Source organism: Cupressus sempervirens, chromosome 11, assembly GCF_028749045.1.
Source record: "Cupressus sempervirens isolate cs-2001-9-10 chromosome 11, ASM2874904v1, whole genome shotgun sequence".
NCBI classification, from domain to species: Eukaryota; Viridiplantae; Streptophyta; class Pinopsida; order Cupressales; family Cupressaceae; genus Cupressus; species Cupressus sempervirens.
The window spans coordinates 106,676,513-106,698,567 of NC_143128.1; the positions used below are offsets into that span (position 1 = coordinate 106,676,513).

The 22,055-nt window shown below is 37.1% G+C and overlaps 1 protein-coding gene across 2 annotated transcripts in view; it reads left to right on the plus strand.

Moving 5' to 3' along the window:
- The window catches only part of LOC149528437 (transglycosylase), a 99,093-nt gene that overhangs the window by 52,592 nt on the left and 24,446 nt on the right, over window positions 1-22,055 (plus strand). For both annotated transcript variants that reach the window (XM_089811881.1, XM_089811880.1), the window contains 2 exons: window positions 2,198-2,271; window positions 2,888-3,060. In XM_089811881.1, the coding sequence (XP_089668007.1) occupies window positions 2,198-2,271; window positions 2,888-3,060 (247 nt within the window). The remainder of the gene's footprint in view (window positions 1-2,197; window positions 2,272-2,887; window positions 3,061-22,055) is intronic.

Below are 22,055 nucleotides of genomic sequence, written 5' to 3' on the forward strand. Positions count from 1 at the left end.
CTGGTATGCTCTCTACTATAGGTACCTCAACTCCTGCTGGCTGTGCCACGACAACTCCCACTGTTGGCTGTGCTACGACAACTCCCACTGCTGGCTGTGCCATGGCAACACTTGTTGTTGGCTATGCTATGACAACACCTTTTGCTGGTTGTGCTATGGAAGGTGCCACGGTTGCTGCTATCGGAAGTGCTTCAATAGGGGCTGAAAAAGTGTCTCGGTTGACGGGTGCTGTCACTCGTGCAAACCCTATGGAAAACCCAACTCTCGGCCGGACAGGAGAAGGCCTTACCCTGTGCTGCCATGGTGTTGCTAGAGTAACTACCTGCTGGGGTGCACCAGTCATCTGTATCGGCTGCCTTGTCTGTCCAAACCTTGGAATGTGAGCCATGTGCAGACCCGCTGGCACCAAACAGGGAGTAGCCGATAGTGAAGTGCGTGGGAACAAGAAGGGGGTAGCTGTGACAATTTGAACCTCTTCATCATCTTCTTCCCTCTCTTCGTCCCCCACATTGTTTTCCTCAAAAGATATCTCCTGACGGCCGCTGTCCGTATCACCTCCTGTGTCTGTCCGAGGCCTCTTCTGTCCTGTAGCGCATTTCTGCCCAGTGGCTGAATCCAAGTGCTTCCACCACATGATAGGAGGTTCCCCAGGAGCAAGTGGTCCAGGTTTTGCCTCCAACTTGTCTTTTGGAATCATCCGTGCTACCGCATCAAGGAAAAGACCAATGGCGTAGTGTGGCATATAGAATGTCTTATGTTGGAGAGTCATAAACTCATGCATATGCTTAGCTAGCACAAACGCCCAATCGTACACCTTATTGGGTAAATTACATCAATGCATACAAACAATGGAACAAAATAGCAGAACTCCGTATATTATTTGCACATACCAATGATATTACATTATGCTTGGATGATAAGATGATTACAATGCTTCCTGAAGGGGGTATATATACTCACCGAAGCGCCTTTTGGAAGGTTCCTAAAGGAACTCGTCGGGCACAAGTCGGCTACATAACAAATAATGGATACTAACCTACCCGTTGGCTCATTTACAATTATTTACCGACTACAATAATAATCTCTTAGGGTTTAAAAACTCCACAGAGCATCATTTTATTTAAAACGCTTACGAAATTGTTTATCAACTTATCAACAGAACTTGGGGATATCACTTCTCACTTCTACATGGCCAATATTACCTCTTGCACACAGTAATAAAATTCAGTATAAGTCTACAAATATTGAATAACATCTCAATGAGAGTATGTCTATTAATTTAGGAAAAGGGTAGGAAAATTATTTGAAAGGGTGTTTGCCACACTTTCTCAAAATTACCAATTGTAAATAAACAATAATCTAACTGTTTGTAAGATTTCAAAGAAAAAACAGATGTAAATGTTAGAAGGCCATGGCCCCTAATAACATTGTGTTCTAACAATTGTAATTGTAAGGCAACTAGTAAACCTAAAAAATGCTAATCAGAAAGACTAAGTGCATGTATAGATAGTCTTGTTACGGAAGGTCCTGCCAGTAAAGAGTCTCAGAGTAGTCAAAATGAAAGTGGTAGACTACAGCAGGAATTCAATCAAGTCGCATTACTAAAACAAGACTCTAGTTAGGAGACCAAGAGTATCATTATCCGTTACTAGGAAGGGACAATGCAAGATCTTAAAATACTTCTATCTGATGATTATATTAAAGTCTAAGGGGCTGCTCTGGGCAATCCTGTGTGGAACTCAGTTGAAAGAAAAGTCTAGTATTTTGCTTCTGCTTCCATTGCTTGAGCTGCAGATGTACGGAAGGCCTAAATGTTGGACAAAAGTTGATGTACTCTCCATAGAATAAAAAAGTATTAGGAGTCAGGGGAAGCTTTGGTGGTTTGGCACCTAATTCGAAGATACATAGTTATATCAGAGTGAAGTACAGTTTGCAGCTATAAAACAATTAATAATGAGATTAGAAAGAAATAAAGGTTATTTTTAAGTAGAAAAAATAAGGTCGTTGAATTTAGTTCTCTGTACCTATCATTGTACTATATCTTAGTATTTTATAGTTTATTATTTTGATACGAGGGTTCTAGTGTCTCAAAGACTATTTACAGTTTTAAGTGTAGTATTCAACATTTTGTTTTAATTGCATCTTAAATGCCATCTATATTATCTTTGATGCTTTGTTTGTCTCATCATCTTGACAGTGACATGCAAATTTTGGAGATGAATTCTGCAGCTGATGCATCTGGTTCTTTGGCGCGTGCCTCGTTTGTTTCAGGTGAAATGTATCAGTGCCTGAGTGTTTGTTTGAAGGAAAAATGTAAATTATTTGCTGTATGTAATCAAATAAATATCTTTTTGTTAGAGGGGATATAATCAAAATAATATTTTAAGATGATTGAAATGTTTTTATTTTTTCCCTGATATAGTTAATATTTATTTGATGTTTTTTCTCTTTAGTGTAGCTTGGGCTTTTTAAGTAGGATACTGTAGCTACTAGCTACTAGCTACTGTGCCTTTCTCCCGCTATTATTATGTCATCATCAGGCCTATGGATTAGTTTAATATTTTTAGAATAGCAATCCCTTAACCAGGTTATCTGCTGCATCACGAGTTCATGCTTATTGTTCTCCTCATTACATGTGATATACTCTGAAGAATTGTAAGGGAATGCTAGGTTCTAGGCATGCTAAAGAATTTATCTTGTTTCCTAAGGCTGCTTCATTTATTTTACTGGCTATTGCTGGTTGATATTTCTATAGCCCTTCAAGCTGAAAGTAGTGTTCAAGAGGCTTTTCCTTTCATTATAAGCTATCAGCGTCTTGGGTATGGTTTGGGTTTCCTTTCAAGGGCATTAATTGTCCTGACTATTTTTCCTGAAAAGTGGTTTGCAGTTGCTAGTGAGTGGACTTATTGGGATGATAAAGTGTCACCAGAAGACATGGCAGAGATGTGGAGACACCAAGATGTTCGAACTGAATGGATTAGACATGGAGAAAAAGAGGGGATGGTGCGGTTTTCTCGAGACTCAGAGAAGAGGCCTTATTTGACAACAACAGAACTTAAGGTATAATATTTATCAAATTTAGATCACTCAAGTTATAAAATAATCTTCCATGTTATATTATATTGCTAAGTCACAAGGTTCGAATTTGAATTCGAGTTCGTCAATCATAAAATTCAAATGAAATTCGGCAAGGGTAAAAATTTGGAAAAAAATTCGACTTTAAATTTTAGTTATATATACTTATGTATTTTTAAATATTAGTAATATAACCACAAAATTGTCAAAATAGTTCAACACTGCTAAACAATTTAACTAAATAACTCAAAATCAGTTTAAAATAAAATACTATTATATTAAATATCATAAAATTCGGATGAAGTTTGGAAAGATTAAAAGTTCGCTGAAATCTGAATCTCATGGATGAAATTCGACGAATCCTGTGACTTAGTTATATTGGTTGCAAATATGGCATTTCAGAGTCCCATTTGCAGTGGCAAGACAGTAAATAACCACACTTTAATAAGGTTTTTAACATCTGTCGGGATGCAACCTTTTTCTTATTGTTTATGGTAGCCACTTTCTTTCCTATTCTTTATGGCAATGAACTTACAAATCTGATATGATATGAAACTTGCAATGCATTGAGCTTCACAAGTCCCTATAATCAAACAAACAAATGATAAACCTTTTTATAAGCAGCTGAAAATTAAAAATCCAGGTATAGTGTAATAGGATGTCATAAACATATAATGAGAATCCAAAGACCAAAATAACCTCTTACACTAACAACTATTGTAATCTAACTGTAATATCCTGATCTTGGATATTTGCTGATTTCTCTTTAAAACAGAATAAATAGAACTAAAACCTTGCAGATGTATTCCAACACAAATGAATACAGTACAATAGACGGTAGATGTTTAACAAGCTTCTTCTTAATAATAATATTCAAACTCAGAAATAGGCAAATGGAATACAATACGATGTTTAAACCAGAAAGTTCTTCACCAATTAATAACCAATTCCTTTCAGAATAATATTCAGAATTCCAAACATAGGCAGATGTAATACGAACAACAATAAGAAACCAATATTTTCCAAATAAATTTGTCTGCCTCAGAATGATATTAAAGATTCAAGCATATGAAAATGTATTACAAATCAGTAGGATAAACCAGTAGTCCTTCAACACTCCTAAACACGTTATTGCATTATACAACAACAATACAATATCCAGTACAAACCCCAATCCTAAATACATATTTAATAGTCAGATTGGAATGCTAAGATAAGAACTTGTAAGCGCTACTGAAACACTTGAAATGATGTTTCCCGGGACAATGGGTTTGCGTCCATTGTTTGCTAGCACGCAGGGCTACGTCCTCCAACTAGCTGAAAGTTGAAGCTTTCTGAGACTCACACCAGAGAGGAACTGAACTGAATAATAAAATCAGTATACCAACAATGAACTTCTTTTCCTCTTTTAATACACAATCCAGAGACTTTTTGGTTCCCCCATGGCATTCGTCCTATTCCTTGTGACACTTCAACGTCACTCTGATAAATCGTCTTATTATTCCTTGTCCTTTTGTGACCACATGGAATATTAATTTGACCTTTAATAATTAAGCTCTAGCTTACATAGTCAAATTTAATATTGCAAATTTGTTTCTTCTTAATAATTCTAATGTCCCCAAAGAAGGGACATTACAAATCTCCCCTCCTTGAGAGTGCTTGCCCTCAAGCAATATGTACCAGGATCCCATATAAATCTGTAGTTAATCCAATGGCCAAACTGACAACAAACTCGACCAAACTGTGAAGCATGGTACCACTCTGCAAAACACCTATTAACTGAATTCTTGGATCCCATATTACTCTTCGAAGAAGCGCTGCGCTAGTAAACCGATCAACACTGATCATCACCATAATCAGCCTCAAACTTAATAGGACCACAACGAAATCCTCGTCCAACCATAGATACAATTTGCAAACACTTGGATCCCAAACTCTGTTATGCTGCCTCGCTGCTATGATGATATAGGAATATATCCAGGGTCCATGTATAATCTAGTAGAGTGTGAAAACCGGACTTAGATGGATGATGTAAGAAATGAACTGCTCAAAAGCTGAAACCACCATCCCATGGACATCAGAACTCATATTGTCAGTATAAACTTGGAAAATTTTCCAGCGCATAGGAGCTATGAATATGAAGAATGTTGAGAATCTACCCACAATCTCACATAAATACTCCACCGAAAACTGTTCAGGGGCTGATGAAGAGAATTCACCCAACTCCTAAATGGGGTGAAATCGGAAAATATGTTGGGGCTGATCAAATGATAAGCAACAGAAGTTGATTCATCATTCCCATGCTGAGAACCCGATTCACTGCCAGAATCTGAGCCAGGATCCCAGAGTCTGAAATCAAACTCTCCCTCTTCATGAAAAACAATATATGATCCCTCATTTAACACAAAAAGAGGATTGTCAAATGTCCAATCAGCAACAACCTCAAACAACGGGTTGTCAACAAGCTGAAAATGTTCTGAAATTTTTCTACTTAACCATTTGGGGCAGCTATCCAAGTCATACATCTACTAAATGCTCTCAAGTTCGTCAATGATTTCCTGGAAGAACTCCTGCCGCATTCTATTCTCATATTCCCAGGATTGTTCTATGAGTTTGATTTGATATTTTGTTCCTTGAAGGGAAAATTGAGTCTCACTCAACGCCTTCCATACATACTTGAGTGACCTATTGAGATTCTCAATCTCATCCTTTTCCCTATTTGACTGTGCTGCATAAATCTCAGCAACCTTGAGAATGTAATCCCTATCGGACAACGGATATAAGTAATCTGATTTCATAGCCTCGAGGGCTATTTTGACCTTTTGTAAATCGGTCACGTGCTAGTTATTTTCCCCTTCCTTTGGGATCTTCTTGTAGAGCTCCTCAACCAACTTGTGGGTACTGTCAAACTGCATCAAGGATGCCATGACCATGTCTTCACTAACCTTCAACTGATTCTGTAAGACATGAATTTCATTATCTCCCGCTGAAATTGTTCATTGTCTCATAGTGTCATCCTAGGTTGTTTCTCAAGATTCACGTTTTGAGTATTATGAATATATGGTTCATGATGCCAAGGTCCCAAACTGTTATTACCTTGAGTGCAATTTGCTTCATTATTCTGCTTGACAAAGCTCACCTCCAAGTCACCAACAAAGAAACCTGTACCTCGTGTAACAACTTCTATGTGTTCGCGAGAAAGTTGCTCATTTTTGGTAGTTGTCTGCTCTTCTATTCCAAGATCATCCAAATGATAATTCTAGCCTATCGGAATTTCTACATACACCCCTATGTGCTGTTCATTTGCAAAGAGATCCTGGGCCAACTCCAAATACTTTATTTTTTCCCTATCAATAATATTTTGCTGCTTGAGATAAAAATCTAAATAGTTGCTGAATGATAAGTCATTTTGAATCCAGATAGGAAATTCTTTATACCCTCCATAAATGTCGAGTATTTCAGCCCTTACCTCAGCTTCAAAATCATGAGCTAACTGTGCTTATGGTTTCATATTATTTATCATGATGTTATCCAAACCCTGTAATTTGATTGTGTTTGATTTTGAATTTGATATGAGTGGCAATTTTGAAATATTTCCACTTCAAATATATGAGTTGGCTATTTGACTAGTGTTGATGCGAGTTTTCTACCACTTACATAACATATTAGGATTTGAATATTCAATAAGGGATATCAAACATGCAACTCCTTTCTTGAAAAAGTTAATGCTCATGAGACATGAATATAACTCCAATGTTCCTTACACCGTTGGATACTCGCTCAGTTTTATCGATGTGATTCGCTGATAATCACGTAGGCAACCTTACGTAAATTGTTGAGGATGACTTGGACTTTGATGGGATGAAGGTGATGGTGGCTTGGTTTGTGAAATGTGCAGAAGCAGAAAATGTTGATGGTGGCAATGGTGGTGGAAGGTGAGTGGATGCATTCTGATACTTGATCTACTCTAACTTTCTCCTCTCTAAACTTCAACTACCTAGCTACTCACTATTCTACCCCTACTCCTATGAATGGAAGGTTAGCAAATGGACAGGGATTGAACCTAATGAGAGCTGACCAGTAGCCTCACTTCCACAAGTACAATGATTCAAAGGAATGATAAACTAGCTTATCACACAAAGCTTCCCAACCAGCTGCTAGGATGCTAGTGGTCTAGTATTGATCTCTATCAAACATTTACCAATGCTACCATACAACTATCCATCTACTTCACTCCTACTTAGCAACTTGAAATGAAACCAATTTTAACAACTTTAAAGGAAATCTAACTATGTGGAAGTAGAAAACATGCAATAACACCCAATGTTCTTAATCAACATGCAAATCGCAACAATGAAAAAGAGAGCAATTTTGGTATTATCTTCGCAACAATTTCTCCAACCCTTTACAACTGAGAGCAAATGGCTTTTTATAGGGGCCAGAAATACAACAGAGGCTGGAGATCAAAACAAGATCAATGATCCAGATTGGATCCTAAAAACCCTAATTAAGGTTGCCACCCCATTGGCCAATGAGAAGCTGCCACCTCATCAATGGACCAATGAAAAAAGTGCAAAAAGTGGCAACCAATGAGAAGGCACCAAAATGGTGGCTAATCAGAAATAGACACGTGTCCTATTCTAGAAGAAAGGGGAAATTTGCCACTTGGGCTTACATCAAATGAACTTCTAATATAAATCTTCCCTTTTCTTTCATCTTCTTAGCTAAGGCAATGAACTTAGCTAGCCTTTTGTTAACTTCTTCCATAGGAGGACAAGGTGTGTGCTTCGCCTTGAGTTTTGCTGACTTCGCCACGCTGTTCGTTGCTTGAAGTATCTTTTCGTGATCCTTCTCATATTCCTTTGCAAATCCAATAAAAGCGTTGAGAGAGGAAAGGGTGCCCAAATGTTTTTTCTTAATAGCAACCTTTCCTAAGTCATCTAGTCTTGATCCAAAATCTGTCTCATTGATATCTTCTTCTCTACTAGTTTCTTCCATATCATTTCCTTGTTGGTTCTCGGAGAGAGGGGAGTATTTGGTGCTTTCACTGTAGCCACTTGATTCCAAATCAGAGCTCACCTCCACCACGGCCCTTTTATCATTTGAATTGACCTCTTGGCCTCTAGCCTCAATTATACTCTTTCTTGATGGCACTGCATGCTGTCTCTTGGCTGGAGACTCTAGATGTTCTTTGCCCTTTACTACCTCCAAAACTTTCTTCTTGCTATTTCTAATTATTTCATGTTGCCGGCTATTTCCTTCATTCTTTTGTCCGACTGATTCTACTCGTCTCTCTTTTGGTTTCATCATCTCATAGGTAAGGGGAATCCTTTGTCTTTGTAGCTTCCTTAGTCCTTCATTATACCATGACTCGGTATGTAAATCCACTACCCTTGTGATCGCTTCCAAGGAAGGATCCTGATGGTCATCCCAATCCACTGGATTCAATTCTGTTCCTTCTACTGTATCATAGTCTTCTCTCAACACATTTCCATCATCCTCCAGTTGATTCGGAATATCGAGGCCTCTCCATCTAATAGCCCTCATCATGTTCACCGTCAGCCTTGAGAAAGCTAGCTTTTTCACATGAAAGTCATCTTTGGCGTTGGCCCAAAAGTCTTCTATGGTGGGAACATGCCCAAATTCGTTTCCATGAGATGCCTTGATAAGACCATTAGGGTCAAACCCTTGCCTTGCTCTGTACCATCCTAGATGATACCATTCCAATTCCTTTTCTGCGGCTTCAAAGGATGCCCGATTTGGGCAACTATCATTGCCAATTATGATTAAGAATGAAATGCCTGTTTTCTCTTCGTTTCTCATTATTTTATCATAGTGCTCAAGTTGTCTAGCCAATTCTAACAAAACTACCTTGTCGGGTGGGTACCATGGAAGCCTCTTGGGACAACTGTACTTCCTGCCACTCTAATATATGTAAACTACGGAAATTGGACGAACCAACTCCCAAACTTCTTAATTCTTGCTTCTGCTTCCGATGAAAGGCTCTTAGCAGGTGTCCCTTGTAATACCCTTACTGTCTTCATGGCGAAGGCATCGCAAAATATCTTGTAATCCTTGTGCAAATGGAGCTGCGGATAGCATTCATGTACCAAATATTGTCCCGGTCCGCTACCAACTTCTCCTAAGGCCTTAAGTCCCAGACTCTTGTACAATCTAGCAATTAGGTAGAACAGATAGGAGCCCATGTAGAATTGCCTTTGGTTTTGCACGGTTCTGAGTTGCAATTCTAAGTTCTCGCTTATGATCTTGGCCCAATCAAACCTTCTTTTCCCTCTCTCAATCTCATCAATGAAGAAGTACATCCAGTTTTCAAATCTCATCCCTTGAGCTAGGCCCATGGTTTGACTGAGTAGAACAATGAGATCACCATATTCTGGTTTGAAATCTGCCATTATGAGCCTCGATGATCTGTTAACTCCTTTCCTTCCCTCGCGTATCCAATTCTGCTTTAGATGCGTGTAATAGGCCTCTTGGTTATCTTGAAATGACTTAGTTGCTTGATCCATCATCACAATTGTCATGCCCTTGTACTGGGGAATGTTGAATGTTTCTTCGATTGCTTGTTCGCCAATGCTGGCCAACACTCTCTTCCCTTCATCAAAAATGATGGAATCATTGTTTAGATCAAATCTAGATGCACATTCCATAATCAATTCTGGACAGGGCAATGTGGGAGGAAGAGACGCTGTGTGTACAATTCCGCTCTTGTAAATCCTTTTTGCCAAGGGGGATTGTCCTTCCTTCAGTCTGTCCCTCATCCGTATCATGTCCACTGTACCGATATTGGTGTCGGTTATTCTCTTCATTTTCGAGAAGAAGGAAGTTTTGGACATCATATCCTCTGTCTTTCTTAGTGTTCGCCCGCTTGGGATTCTTACTTGCACTATCATCCTCCATGCTTGTCGCCCTATTACGGGATGGTAGAGTGGTGGACCAAAAGGCCAGAAGAACCAAGCGGAGCAATCCTTACACTAGAATGAAAGATGGATGTCAGCTTAAGCACCCCTTGCAACTCTAGATGATGAAAATTCACCTTAACCAATAATCTTACAGCGACTTTTCGGAACCTAAGATATGACTTTCAAGAAGTTCAAATCCCTTTGCAAATTAGAAATTTACACTTCTAAAACTATCCAACATTTGCCTTCTATGCAAAAATCAAACCTTCATATGTATTTCTTCTCCCAACAAAATTGCCAAAATCTGGTATAAAAATGCAGTCCTAAATAGGAAAAAAAAATCAGACCTTCACCATGAATTGCCCAAAAATCAGAATTAGATCTGCCTCAATAAAATGCCAAGAATGGAAAATTTTGCCTTCGTCTCAAATTCGCCCAAGCGTGAAGTCTGAAATCTGCCCAAAATGCCACCTAAGGCACAAATCGCAGCCCACAAATGGAGGAGAAAACCACCAAAATCTGCAAAAGGTTTGCCCCTTGAGAAATCGCCAAGCATGAAAATGGAGAAATGCAAGCAAAAATCGTCCAAGCATGCAAAAAACTGCCTTCCACAAAGTCGCCTAAGTCTGGAAAAATCTGCCTTCAAGGAAATTCGCCCAACATGGAGAGGAGAAAAATGATTTGTGAAAATGAAATGGGGAGGAGACTCCCTTTATAGCCAATTCCCTTCTCCTCAAAGCTGGCTGACTTGGTCTAGGAGAAAACAAAAAACAAAAATTAAATCCAAGTTAAGGCCCTCAATTAAATACTTAGCTAAAAAAATTAATTTTGCCAAAAGAAAATTGCACTTTTAAATTTGCCAATTAGCTCCAAATTGCAAAACGAAATTAAATAGCTTTGAAGGTGTTAAATATTTCCATTTAATGAGGGTTTAGTAATTAATACGTCATTAAATTTGGATTTTGGCTAACCAAAAGCCATTTTTAAAATATTAAATTACTAAATTTATTAAGAACTAAAAGTTTTCAAGGCAAATTAATCTAATTAAAGCCATTTTTTTGCAATTTTCTACCAAATTGATTTTGCCAAGCTAAATAAAAAAAAAAAAAAAAAATTGCATCTAGAACCAAAAATCGATTTTTTGCAATTTAACCTCATTTCGACAAAATTAAAATTTTCACCAGAGAAAAATTTGAGATTTTCCAAAACTTAAGTCTAATAAGTTTTTTCTTTTGAAAGATTTTTTAAATTTATGCATTTATATCCAGATTTTCAAAAGAAAACATCTAAGTACAAAATTCACAATTTTATCCTGCCAAGTTGAAATTAAATTAGGAAATTATTTGGCCTGGGGATAAAATTGATAGCTCTGGAGAATCAAGTTGAAACCGGGTGAAAATAAGCTAAGCCTTTCTATATTTTTCTTGAAGGTGCCAAGGCGTGAAATTTTCAAAACTAATAAATTTTGGGCAATCCAAAAATTTGCCGAGGCGATTAAAACGAGGGGGGTCCCCAAGATTTGGGGCGATGTGTGAAAACCTCACAACAACTGGAAGCCCTTAATTTTCTAGCGTGATTTCAAATTATGGAAGCAATCATGATGTCAAGGCTTGTAATGGGTCTGTGACTCTGTGAACTCCCCTCACTAAAGGTTCTATCAGTGGATGAATAAATGCCATCAGTTGCATCACTAAAACTCACGTGACCATCAACCCTAGTCTTGCTTCTTGATTCAACAGGTTGACAAACCTCTGCATTAGGAGGGATGTAAGTTTGAGACAGGCTCAATGGTTTTTGGAAAAATCTATAACCTGGAGCTGTGTGTTGGACAACATACGAAAGAGAACCAGGCAAGTAGAGTCTTTTTTTTCTTATTGAATGCAAGATCGAATCTAACTTGGGAGAAAATATATATATGATGTTGAACAAATGTCTTCCCAAATACACACCCTTTAGAGTTGCCTTTAGACCTTTCTGATTCAACATTACTGCACAGAGGTAAATCAGTTAATGAAATTATTTGTTCAACAACAAAACTTTGTGATGCTTCATTTCCTCCATCTAGATCAATGCCACAAAAGGAATACGCTAGAGGCTGCATCAGCATACGTGCTTGGTCTCGAATATCATAGCTCAAGTCACACCTACTACCGGTGATATAGCTCTCTTACAAGAAGCTTCACAATGCAAAATTACTTGTAAGCCTTAGATGTATTCGGCCAGCTCAATTTAATGCATGACTATATTGTTCTGCACCTTTAATGAAGCTTTGATGCATAAATGGAATAGACCTGTAGTGTTTGGTTCCTTTCACCTTTGTTTGCCTAGTTCGAACGTTTAATTCTTGTAGCACAGATGCTACCACCCGCAATCTGCTTATAAGTCAATTCCAATGACTCTGTTGTTTTTGTGTACATAATATGCTCTCTTGGTAGCTAATAGCGCATATAAATATTATTAGCTTACCTCAGAATATGGCTCAACTACTGTCTAGAATTGCAGCTGAAACCCATGGGGTCATTGAAGGCTAAAGTCACCAATTGAATCATGTTTGAGAACTCCAAAACTTTTTTGTATTGTGAATACCAACGATCATAGTTATGTTGCACTGTGTGCCTCTATGCTTTATTTACCATAACCGCCCAATGACAAATGGTCACAAAGTTCCATAACAATTCATAACGAAATCTTCAAGTGAACTATCAGCTAGAATCGACAAGAGTCTTTGCCACCAGTCTTAATTCCAGCCGCACTTGGGGAAAGCAACACGTTGTCATATAACTCGATTGTGTTGTGGCACCTGGAACGCCACCTTCAGTTCTCGTAACCCTCCAGCCGAGAATTAGTGTGAGTGCCGCCAAGAATAGGAAGGTGAACAATGTGTAACGTCTGTCCAGCTACCCCACAGACCAACATCCGATTGATTATTCGCCTAACTTGAATAGAGACTAACGCTCAAATCCTGCAACGCTCGATTTGTAACCTCTCACGTTACCAGCAATATTCAAGGGATGCTTCCCTTCGAATAATGAGGATGGCTCGACTTGGACTTCCAAAATTCTTGGGCTAACACCATGTCTTTATTAACGTCTTTGCCAAGATTCATCTCAATTAATCTAACAACCTGCATATATGGGCTCTCCATAATATGGTAGTATCAGAAAGTTTTCCCAGTGTGAATAAGCAGAGATAGCCCTTTCCGCGTCTAGCACTTCTTCACGGGAGTCGTAAAGTTTTTTATTTTCCCATCTGAAGGTCCATTTGACAGCGTAACATTTTTCTTGCTTGTCATTTTATTTTTTAAAACAAACGTAACTCCTTCCTCCAAAACAGATGCTATATACGAGGAGTCCATGAATATCTCTCCACCTATTGTGCCAATCATTCCATCTTGGGCATCATCTCCATCGCCAAAGGTAGATGGAACTGTCGAGACTCTGTGCCTCCACGACAGTCAGCCAATACAAAATTCTTGGTCTTCAATTTTTAACTTGGCGGTTCAAAATTTCATAAAATTGCTCCCACAAAATCACACGGAAAGGTTTGGACTCTCTATCTTCAATAATATAGTCAACCTTTCATGCAACGACAACTCCTTGTACTCGGCTTCTGAAGTGGCTGGTATAATAAAGCTTCCTTTTCTTTTGCAGGTTCGTACTAGGTTGAAGCTACCAAAAGATTTGAGTTTGATGGATGTGGACAATAGTTATTCCATGTTACCTACACCTTCATTTACCGAAGTTTTTTTGAATCAGAAGAATTCCCCTATATTTGAGTGCTAGCTTCGTTTGGTATAGACAAATCCTTTATTAAATTTTTGAAAGGTGGACTGCTTTTAGTAGCCTCCAAAACACCCTTCAATCTCTTCAACCTTTGATTCCACAACCTCTTACTTGTTCATTTTCCTGTAGGAATATATAAAGTACAGAAACATAATTCCCTATTGTTCTAAACATGAGAATTCGAATATGTGCCCCTGCCAATTGTTTTCTTGTAGAAGAACTCTTTGTCAAAGGTAAAGTCGTTCCCCTATCTCGTAACATTTTGAATATTTCCTCTCAGTTTATTTAATTCTTTTGATAAATCCTTAAAAATTTGTCTTAGTTATAACTTCACAGGCTGGCAGGAAGACCAGCTCTGATACCACTGTAATATCTAGATCCCAGATATTTGCTGATTTCTCTTTAAAACAGAATAAACAAAACTAAAACCTTTCAGATGTATTCCAACACAAACGAATACACTAAAATAGCCGACAAATGTTTAACAAGCTTCTTCTTAGTAATAATATTCAAACTCAGGAATAGGCAAATGGAATACACTACGATGTTTAAACCAGAAAATTCTTCACCAATTAATAACCAATTCCTTTCAGAATAATATTCAAAATTTCAAGCATAGGCAGATGTAGAAACTAGTATTTTCCCAAATAAATCTGTTTGCCTCAGAATGATATTAAAGATTCAAGCGTATGAAAATGTATTACAATCAGTAGGATAAAACTAGTAGTCCTTCAACACTCCTAAACATGTTATTGCATTATACAACAACAATACAATATCCAGTACAAACCCCAATTCTAAATATAGATTTAATAGTCAGATTGGAACGCTAAGATAAGAACCTGTAAGCGCTACTGAAACACTTGAAATGATGTTTCTCGGGACAATGGGTTTGTGTCCACTGTCTATTAGCACGAGGGGCTACGTCCTCCAACTAGCTGAAAGCTGAAGCTTTCTGAGACTCTCACCAGAGAGGAATTGAACTGAATAATAAAATCAGCATACCAACTATAAACTTCTTTTCCTCTTTTAATACACAATCCAGAGGCTTTTCGTTTCCCCCTTGGCCTTCGTCCTATTCCTTGTGACACTTCAACTTCACTTTGATAAATCGTCTTATTCCTCGTCCTCTTGCGACCACATGGAATATTAATTTGACCTTTAATAATTAAACTCTAGCTTACATAGTCAAATTTAATATTGTAAATTCATTTCTTCTTAATAATTTTAATGTCTCCAAAGAAGGGACATTACACTAACACTATAATATGCATTAAGTCATATTGATGAACAATGTACCTTGGGGAAAAAAAATCCAAGTAACCAGAGCAGGGTATAGAGTCTGTGTGCATAGTAATGTAGAGACATTGTCACTTCTGAAAGGAAATCATTTGCTGATTTTCCTACCAAAAAATGATTCAGAAATATGGTAACTACTTAATAGTAGCTATTACGTGATCTTTATGATTTTGGCTCTGGTAAGCCTTTTTATTTGTTTCCCTTTTATCATTTATATTCTTGTAGGGCGTGGATAAGTAAAGCCATTACAAGGAGGATATGCCAAAGTATGATTGTTGAACAAATTGTCACTGATGTCAAATGTGGACAAGATGTCATTGTCAAAGTATACTACATGTCCAAGGAGCAACCTATGAACAGAGATACAAATGGAGGCTTTGAAGTATAAATTTAAGATTTAAATTTTCTAGTTAATGCACAGCTGCAATCTAAAATAAATAAACTGATAGTGATTAACGTGTGATACCAATTATCATTCTTTTTAAAGACAACTTTTGACCAGAAATAGCACTAGACAGTGACTATATTAGGCAAGGGGGCAGCAAAGAATCAAAATAATGATACAAGACATGAATAGTGATTGTATTAAAGTGCATATTCATAAACAACATGCAGTAATTACACGAGGAGGAGCAATATGATTAAAAAAAGGATTTGATAGTGATTAAAACTAAGGAAGCCACTTCATATATCTAATAGGTGCAACTTTACCATTACATGGAGTGGTACAACTTCATTGAGGGATGAGATTTGAATATTACATGGCACATTCATTTAATGATAGATATAATTATTCTTTTGATACAATTTCATCTAGCAATGAAGCAACTTGGGTTTAAAAAGTTATTACTCTCGGGGAAGGTACTCCATGTGTGAAAAATTATGTCTTTCAAAGAACCACACATCTCTTGGAAGGTATAAATGGATATGGTGAAAGATGGAGAGAAGTATTTGTGTTTGATGCAAAAGAAATATAAATAATCAATCATACTAGCATATAACAAACAATTCCTAAGGAGATTTCTTGCAGATTTCATGAAGGAATGATGAGCAATATTAGAGAAAAGTTTAAGATAAGATAAAATAAATTTATTAATGTCCAACAAAAGACCGCCAAAAGGGTCTAAGGGACTGAAAGCATACAACCAAAGAAGCAATAGACCATAAGAACATCAAACAGTGTCCTGAAAAGAGCAAGCAAGAAGCAAAAGAAAGCAAAGGAACCAACTATGAGGCAAGGACTAGGGATCCTTCCTTGCCTGAAAGAAATCTAGCACCAAAGGATAAGGGCCAGGACGAGCGGGAGCCCTGAACCATCACTGAGAAATGTTGGAGGAATGCCGTTGATGAGTAGAACCATTACGAGGTCTCACAGATCTGGAGTGACTGGTGGTAGAGACATTGGATGAATGCTTCACCTCCCACGCTAGAGATGAGTGTAGAAAGAGGCGGTGATGAGATGATCAGAGGCCTATCTCTAGGGAAACAAGAGCTACAGGGTGTGATTGCAGAGTTGCATAGTCTCTTGGAGATAAAGTGCCAAACACCTCTAATCTGTATAACCAAAAAAGAAGTTAGGGATTTGCTCTTTCTGAATAAGCAATAAAATCTCCCTCTGATCTCATAGTAGGTAGGGCAACGAAAAATGAAGTGGGTCTCAGTCTCAGTCTCAATCAAGGTGCACAATTGATAGATTTGGTCCTCTTTATCCATATGGTGATCAGTCTAGATCCGAAGCCAGTGGGAGCCAACTCTAAAGGACCCCAAAGAGATGTAGAGAGCGTGGTGCCAACATTGAGACAAGTAGCCAGGGTGTACAATAATCCCATTCCAAATATCCAAAAAGTGCTTAGCTTAAAAGGCCATCCTTGGGCATAACCCCCCAATGGGATTGGACTAGATCGTGGTGATGTACTGCCTGTAAATATCAAGTCTAACATGTTTGTTCAACTCCTACTGTGAAGGGAGGAGGTGAGCGAGAGCGCCCAATGAGAATTGGAAGGGTGGCAGGTGGTTATTGTCGATCCTGATGGAGCTCAACAGGGAAGTAACTTGGGTGTATCAGCAATAGGTTCTAGAGGCAGGGTCAGAGTTCACAACAATAGAGGAATAGTAAGCCAAGTAAGAGTATCTTTGTTGGTCTCTTGCGGAGTCCACAAAGTCATTGAAATGGTGAAGAAACCAATTCAGGTTGAAGATGATACCAAGCTTGAAGGGATGAACCCCAAATTTGGCTAGAATAATGCTGTGAGGAGTGAACCAGTGACATCTGATGATGCTTGAGAAAAATAGAGTTTGGATGCGCTCAATAGAGGCCCAATCCGAGTCAAGAAGAGAAGGTCCCCACACCACAAACCCATAAAGCACCTTTGGTTTGACTAAGGAGTCTAGGAGGGACAACTTGGACGAAGTATCCTGAAAATGGTGTTTGAAGCACTGTCTCTCAAGCATGGCAAGGGAGCTCATCCCCTTGCTGACCTTGGTCTAGATGGTGCGTCTCAAATTGAAGCGAGGTGCAAAGAACTTGATCCCGAGGCATGCGTATGAGGAGGTAAGAAGATTATTTGTAGATTATATTAGGAGAGTGTGAGAAATGCATGGAAAATTTATAAGACATTTTATTAGGTAACTGCAATCCATTTTGTGACATATTTATGATCTTTATTATAGAAGATTGGAGAAGAGTATTATAACATTGCTTATAGGAAAAACTGAATGAGGGGCTGCTTCCATTAGTGGGTTGGTTCCTTTAATATTGGTAAATTTAGGATTAAATAGCGCTGTGGTTTTCTTGTACAAGAATTTCCATGCAAATTATGTAGTTCAATATTTGATTTATATGGGCTAAATCTGTTAAATCTTTAAATGTTGTCTAAGTTTTGAAAGGAAAAAGTTCTTCTTCTCCCACTGCACTCACACCACATAGTTTACCCATGTTCTCGTCACTAATGTGAGGCTTCAAGCTTGGGTTTTTAATGCTAGTAGGTTGCATAATGCAAAATCGTATAATTATAATATGATCAATTTAAAATGTTATCATGGGTTGAAATATCATTATAAAGCCATTGTACCTCTTCGTTAACTACTCATGACTTTCCTAACAACAATAATGATCATCTAGGTAATTTTCATAACTATGATATTTTTATCATAATTAAACACGTCATTTCCTTTTTCTCTACTCTCCTCTCTTTTGTGCATTTTATATTATTGCCATTCCTAATTTAGGCCGTTTTATCCAATTTTTGTAATTGATTGTATTTTTTACTTTTTGATTCCTATTCAATTATTTGGCAATATATACTTTTAAATGCTTCCACCTAAAAGTCTAGATGTATAATTTTTTCTCTCTGTCTTGGATAGGAAGGAAATTATATTAAGCTTTGGAATCTTGAAATACACATACATTAGCATAGTGTGCATGTTTTTGGAGATGGGGAGGTGCTCCCATTATAGCATGTCTTCTTCGAATATATCATATAAAAATTTAAAATTATGCATATTCCTCAAAAAAGAGGGTGGGACACAAGGTGACTCCAACGAGTCATATGGGAATTGCCTAGAATGCAATATATCGGAAATAAGTGCTAAGCAGCAAGAGCAACACTAGTGGGAAGTGGAGTGGTGTCTTGGTACAATGGTTTGCCCCATACATCAATGGGGGTTGGGTTGACATTAGGAATGGATCATCCCTTATTATTTTTAACTTCTTTCTCCTTGTCTTTGTCTTTATTTGTAGCTGGTGAAATTGCAAGAGCAATCCAAGGTAGCCACTTAGAGGAGTCTAGCTAACCACCACCACCAATAGCAACCAAGGGTCAACCACTAATGCTACAAGCAAATGACCTGGCCCACCTAAGGGCCAACCAGAGATAAAACCTTCAATTTGAGGTGAGCTCAACTTGTCCCCACCATTAGAGTGGCAATGATGGATGTGGAATTTGGGTGATTGAGATCATTGCATTAAAAAAATCTGACCACGCTAGTGTTTGTGAGGCAGTCTTAGGCCATGAGTAGTCAAATTGTGGAGACGTTGACCGTAGTGTAGGGGAAATCGACCTAGTGGGCCAATAACACTTGGAGGTGAGCCTCCTCCAACCCACCTTATTTGATTGAACTTGAAGCACAACTTCTTTACAAATAGAGGCTCTAGTGAAAAGTACAACAACAATTTAAAATATACATGTGCATCTATACATACATACCCATATATATACATATATATGTATATACTATATACAGATAAGTATATATAAATATATAGTATCTTTTCTGTCTTTTGTAATATATTCTTTTTTATTTATTAAATTAGTTTATTTATGTTTTTTGTGCATATGTTATTTTATTGATATTTTATTAGTATATATATTACACACTTATATATATATATATATATATATATATATATATATATATATATATATATATATATATATATATATATATATATATATATATATATATATATATATATATATATATATATATATATATATATATATATATATATATATATATATATATATATATATATATATATATATATATATATATATATATATATATATAAATATATATATATATATATATAGGCATATATATAATACATACATAAATACATACGTGTGTGTGTGTGTGTATCGTATCTAATATTTATTGTTTTATTTAAATTAGTTATTCAGCCTTTTTAATTATGTATCAGATATTATTATATTCCTATTTATTCATAACATATCTTTTGATAATTAGTCTCTGTGTTTATTATTTCTATATTTTTTGTAAGAGTTTTTATTCTTCATCTTTTATTTATTCTTTTTCAGCTCCTCTTTGTGTTGCATGTTTCTCCTACTTCTCTGGCACACTTTTTATTTCTCTTTTGGAGGCTAGTCTACATATCTATCATATCCTTTTTTTCTCTCTTTGAACTCTCATTTGATGATGGATCACAGAGTGTGATCCAAAATGTTGATGATAAAAAAATATATATAATCAAATCCAGAAACCAACTTACATTCAAATGGATTGTGGAAATCTGATAGTGTTAATTTAAATAGAGTTGTGAGCAAAAAAAACATTCTTATCTTTCCTTAAGGAAAAAATTCCACCATAAAAGCTTTCAAGATTTGGGTATCTATAAGGAATGTGAGGTCAATCTCCCCCTAAAGGAGTTGTATGCCGATAAAAAGGCTTAACCATAAAGCATAAGAGTGGTGGCCATTGATTGTAGTGCAAGTAGAAGGCATCACCACAAATAAACTTCATAGATTGACTAAATTGAGTGAAAAACCCTAAGAGTCCCCAACATAGGTAGAATCAAGGACCATTGAATGCAATTTTAAGTCTTGGCAAAGTCAAATTCTAGAAAGTGGGCAAATAATTTGGGGAAGCATTGGATGAATCTTTAGAGCCAAAGCCTTGGCAGTGATCTTATAGGAGATGTTGAGTAGTATAATCAATTGCCAATTACAAATATCTTTAGGGTCTTGGTTTAGCTATGAATTTGGTGTTTCCTAAAGTTAATTTACCTAAAGACTGGTTATAAAACACTTCAAGATAAATCTTCTGGAGGTCACAACTTACAAAAGACTATAAATCTTTTTAGAACTCACAAGGGAAACAATCACACCATGGGGTTTTTTCATCAGCCATGGAGCATGCAGCCTCTTTCAGGTCATTAGTTGTGAGCAATTGCTCATAGAAAGCATGTTGAGCTTCTAAAAGTCTACGCACAACAACCCAAGGAAGATCCTAGAGAGCTCCATCTCGCTCCGGGGAGGCAAATGGAGCTGTGAAATCCTTTACATAATGGTGAACAAAAGCTTAAAGAACGTTTGGGAGCTCAGAAAGCACCGTTTGACCTTAATTTATTTTTATGCTTGTTGAAGAATGTGAAGCATGAAGAGCTAGGAAAAATTCCTTCGAGACTTATTAGCTGCATGAGAGTGTGCAATTTGTTTCTGTTGGTGGAGCTGAGCCACATGGACTTGCAAAATGTTAGAGAATGGATTGGCAGGAGGCACCTTATTTTAGATCTCGACTCTCATAGATCTTTAAAAAGGCATTTTATAAAATTATCTTAGAAGGCGGATTGAACAAAATTGGAGTGCTGGCTTAAGTTTCAAATTTATTACATTATTTTATGGACGTTTCCATACAACAGTTTGAGTGTTGTCACATCAGAGGGACTTATTTATTGGTTTGCAGCCTTTTGGAATTGTGTGGTATGCTCTATAGTAGCATGTAATGTCTTTGGAATATTCATTATAGATACTACTAAGTTTGCTTGTAATGTCCCCTTTTTTTGGGACATTATAATTCAGTGTTGCCGGCTCACTTTGCCTAGGTTTTGGGGGTGAGAAGGTTCTTTACTAGGGTTCTGTTTGAGATTTGACCAAGACATTTCCAGTTTCAGACCCATCAGAGCAATTTTGGCAGGTTGTCCGAATGCTTACTATTTTCAGTAAGTAAACATAGCTCAGTATTCTTGATATCTTAATGTTGGTTGGAAGCATCTCGCCGAGAGCTTTCCAACAAGCTATTGCACGTACTTATCCGAGTTTGTTTAGTCAGTTATTTTAATGCCTAATGACTTTATGGTTTACTGGCTAAGTGACTTTAAGTTCATTTAACATGTCACTTTATTTTAAAAAGGTACTATGTTCACTTAAGTGACTAAAGGACAAAAAGGTGCTTTATCCCACATTGCTTAAAAGAGCGTGCATCACATTGGGAAAAGGAATAAAGGTACAATAGGCTCCACATGGGAAGTTATGAAGATTATAGTATCTAAACACATATTAATCTAGGAGCTGAAAATAGTTGCTGGTTATTTCTTCGAGGATGCAAACCTTTGAAGAAGCATTTGAAGGTTGGATGCAAACCTAGCCTTCTTACAAGTTTTATCTACATTTGCCAATCTAACTGTTTTTACTGTTTATAAGATTGGTTCAATTGGATAGTTGCATGTTATATTATTGCT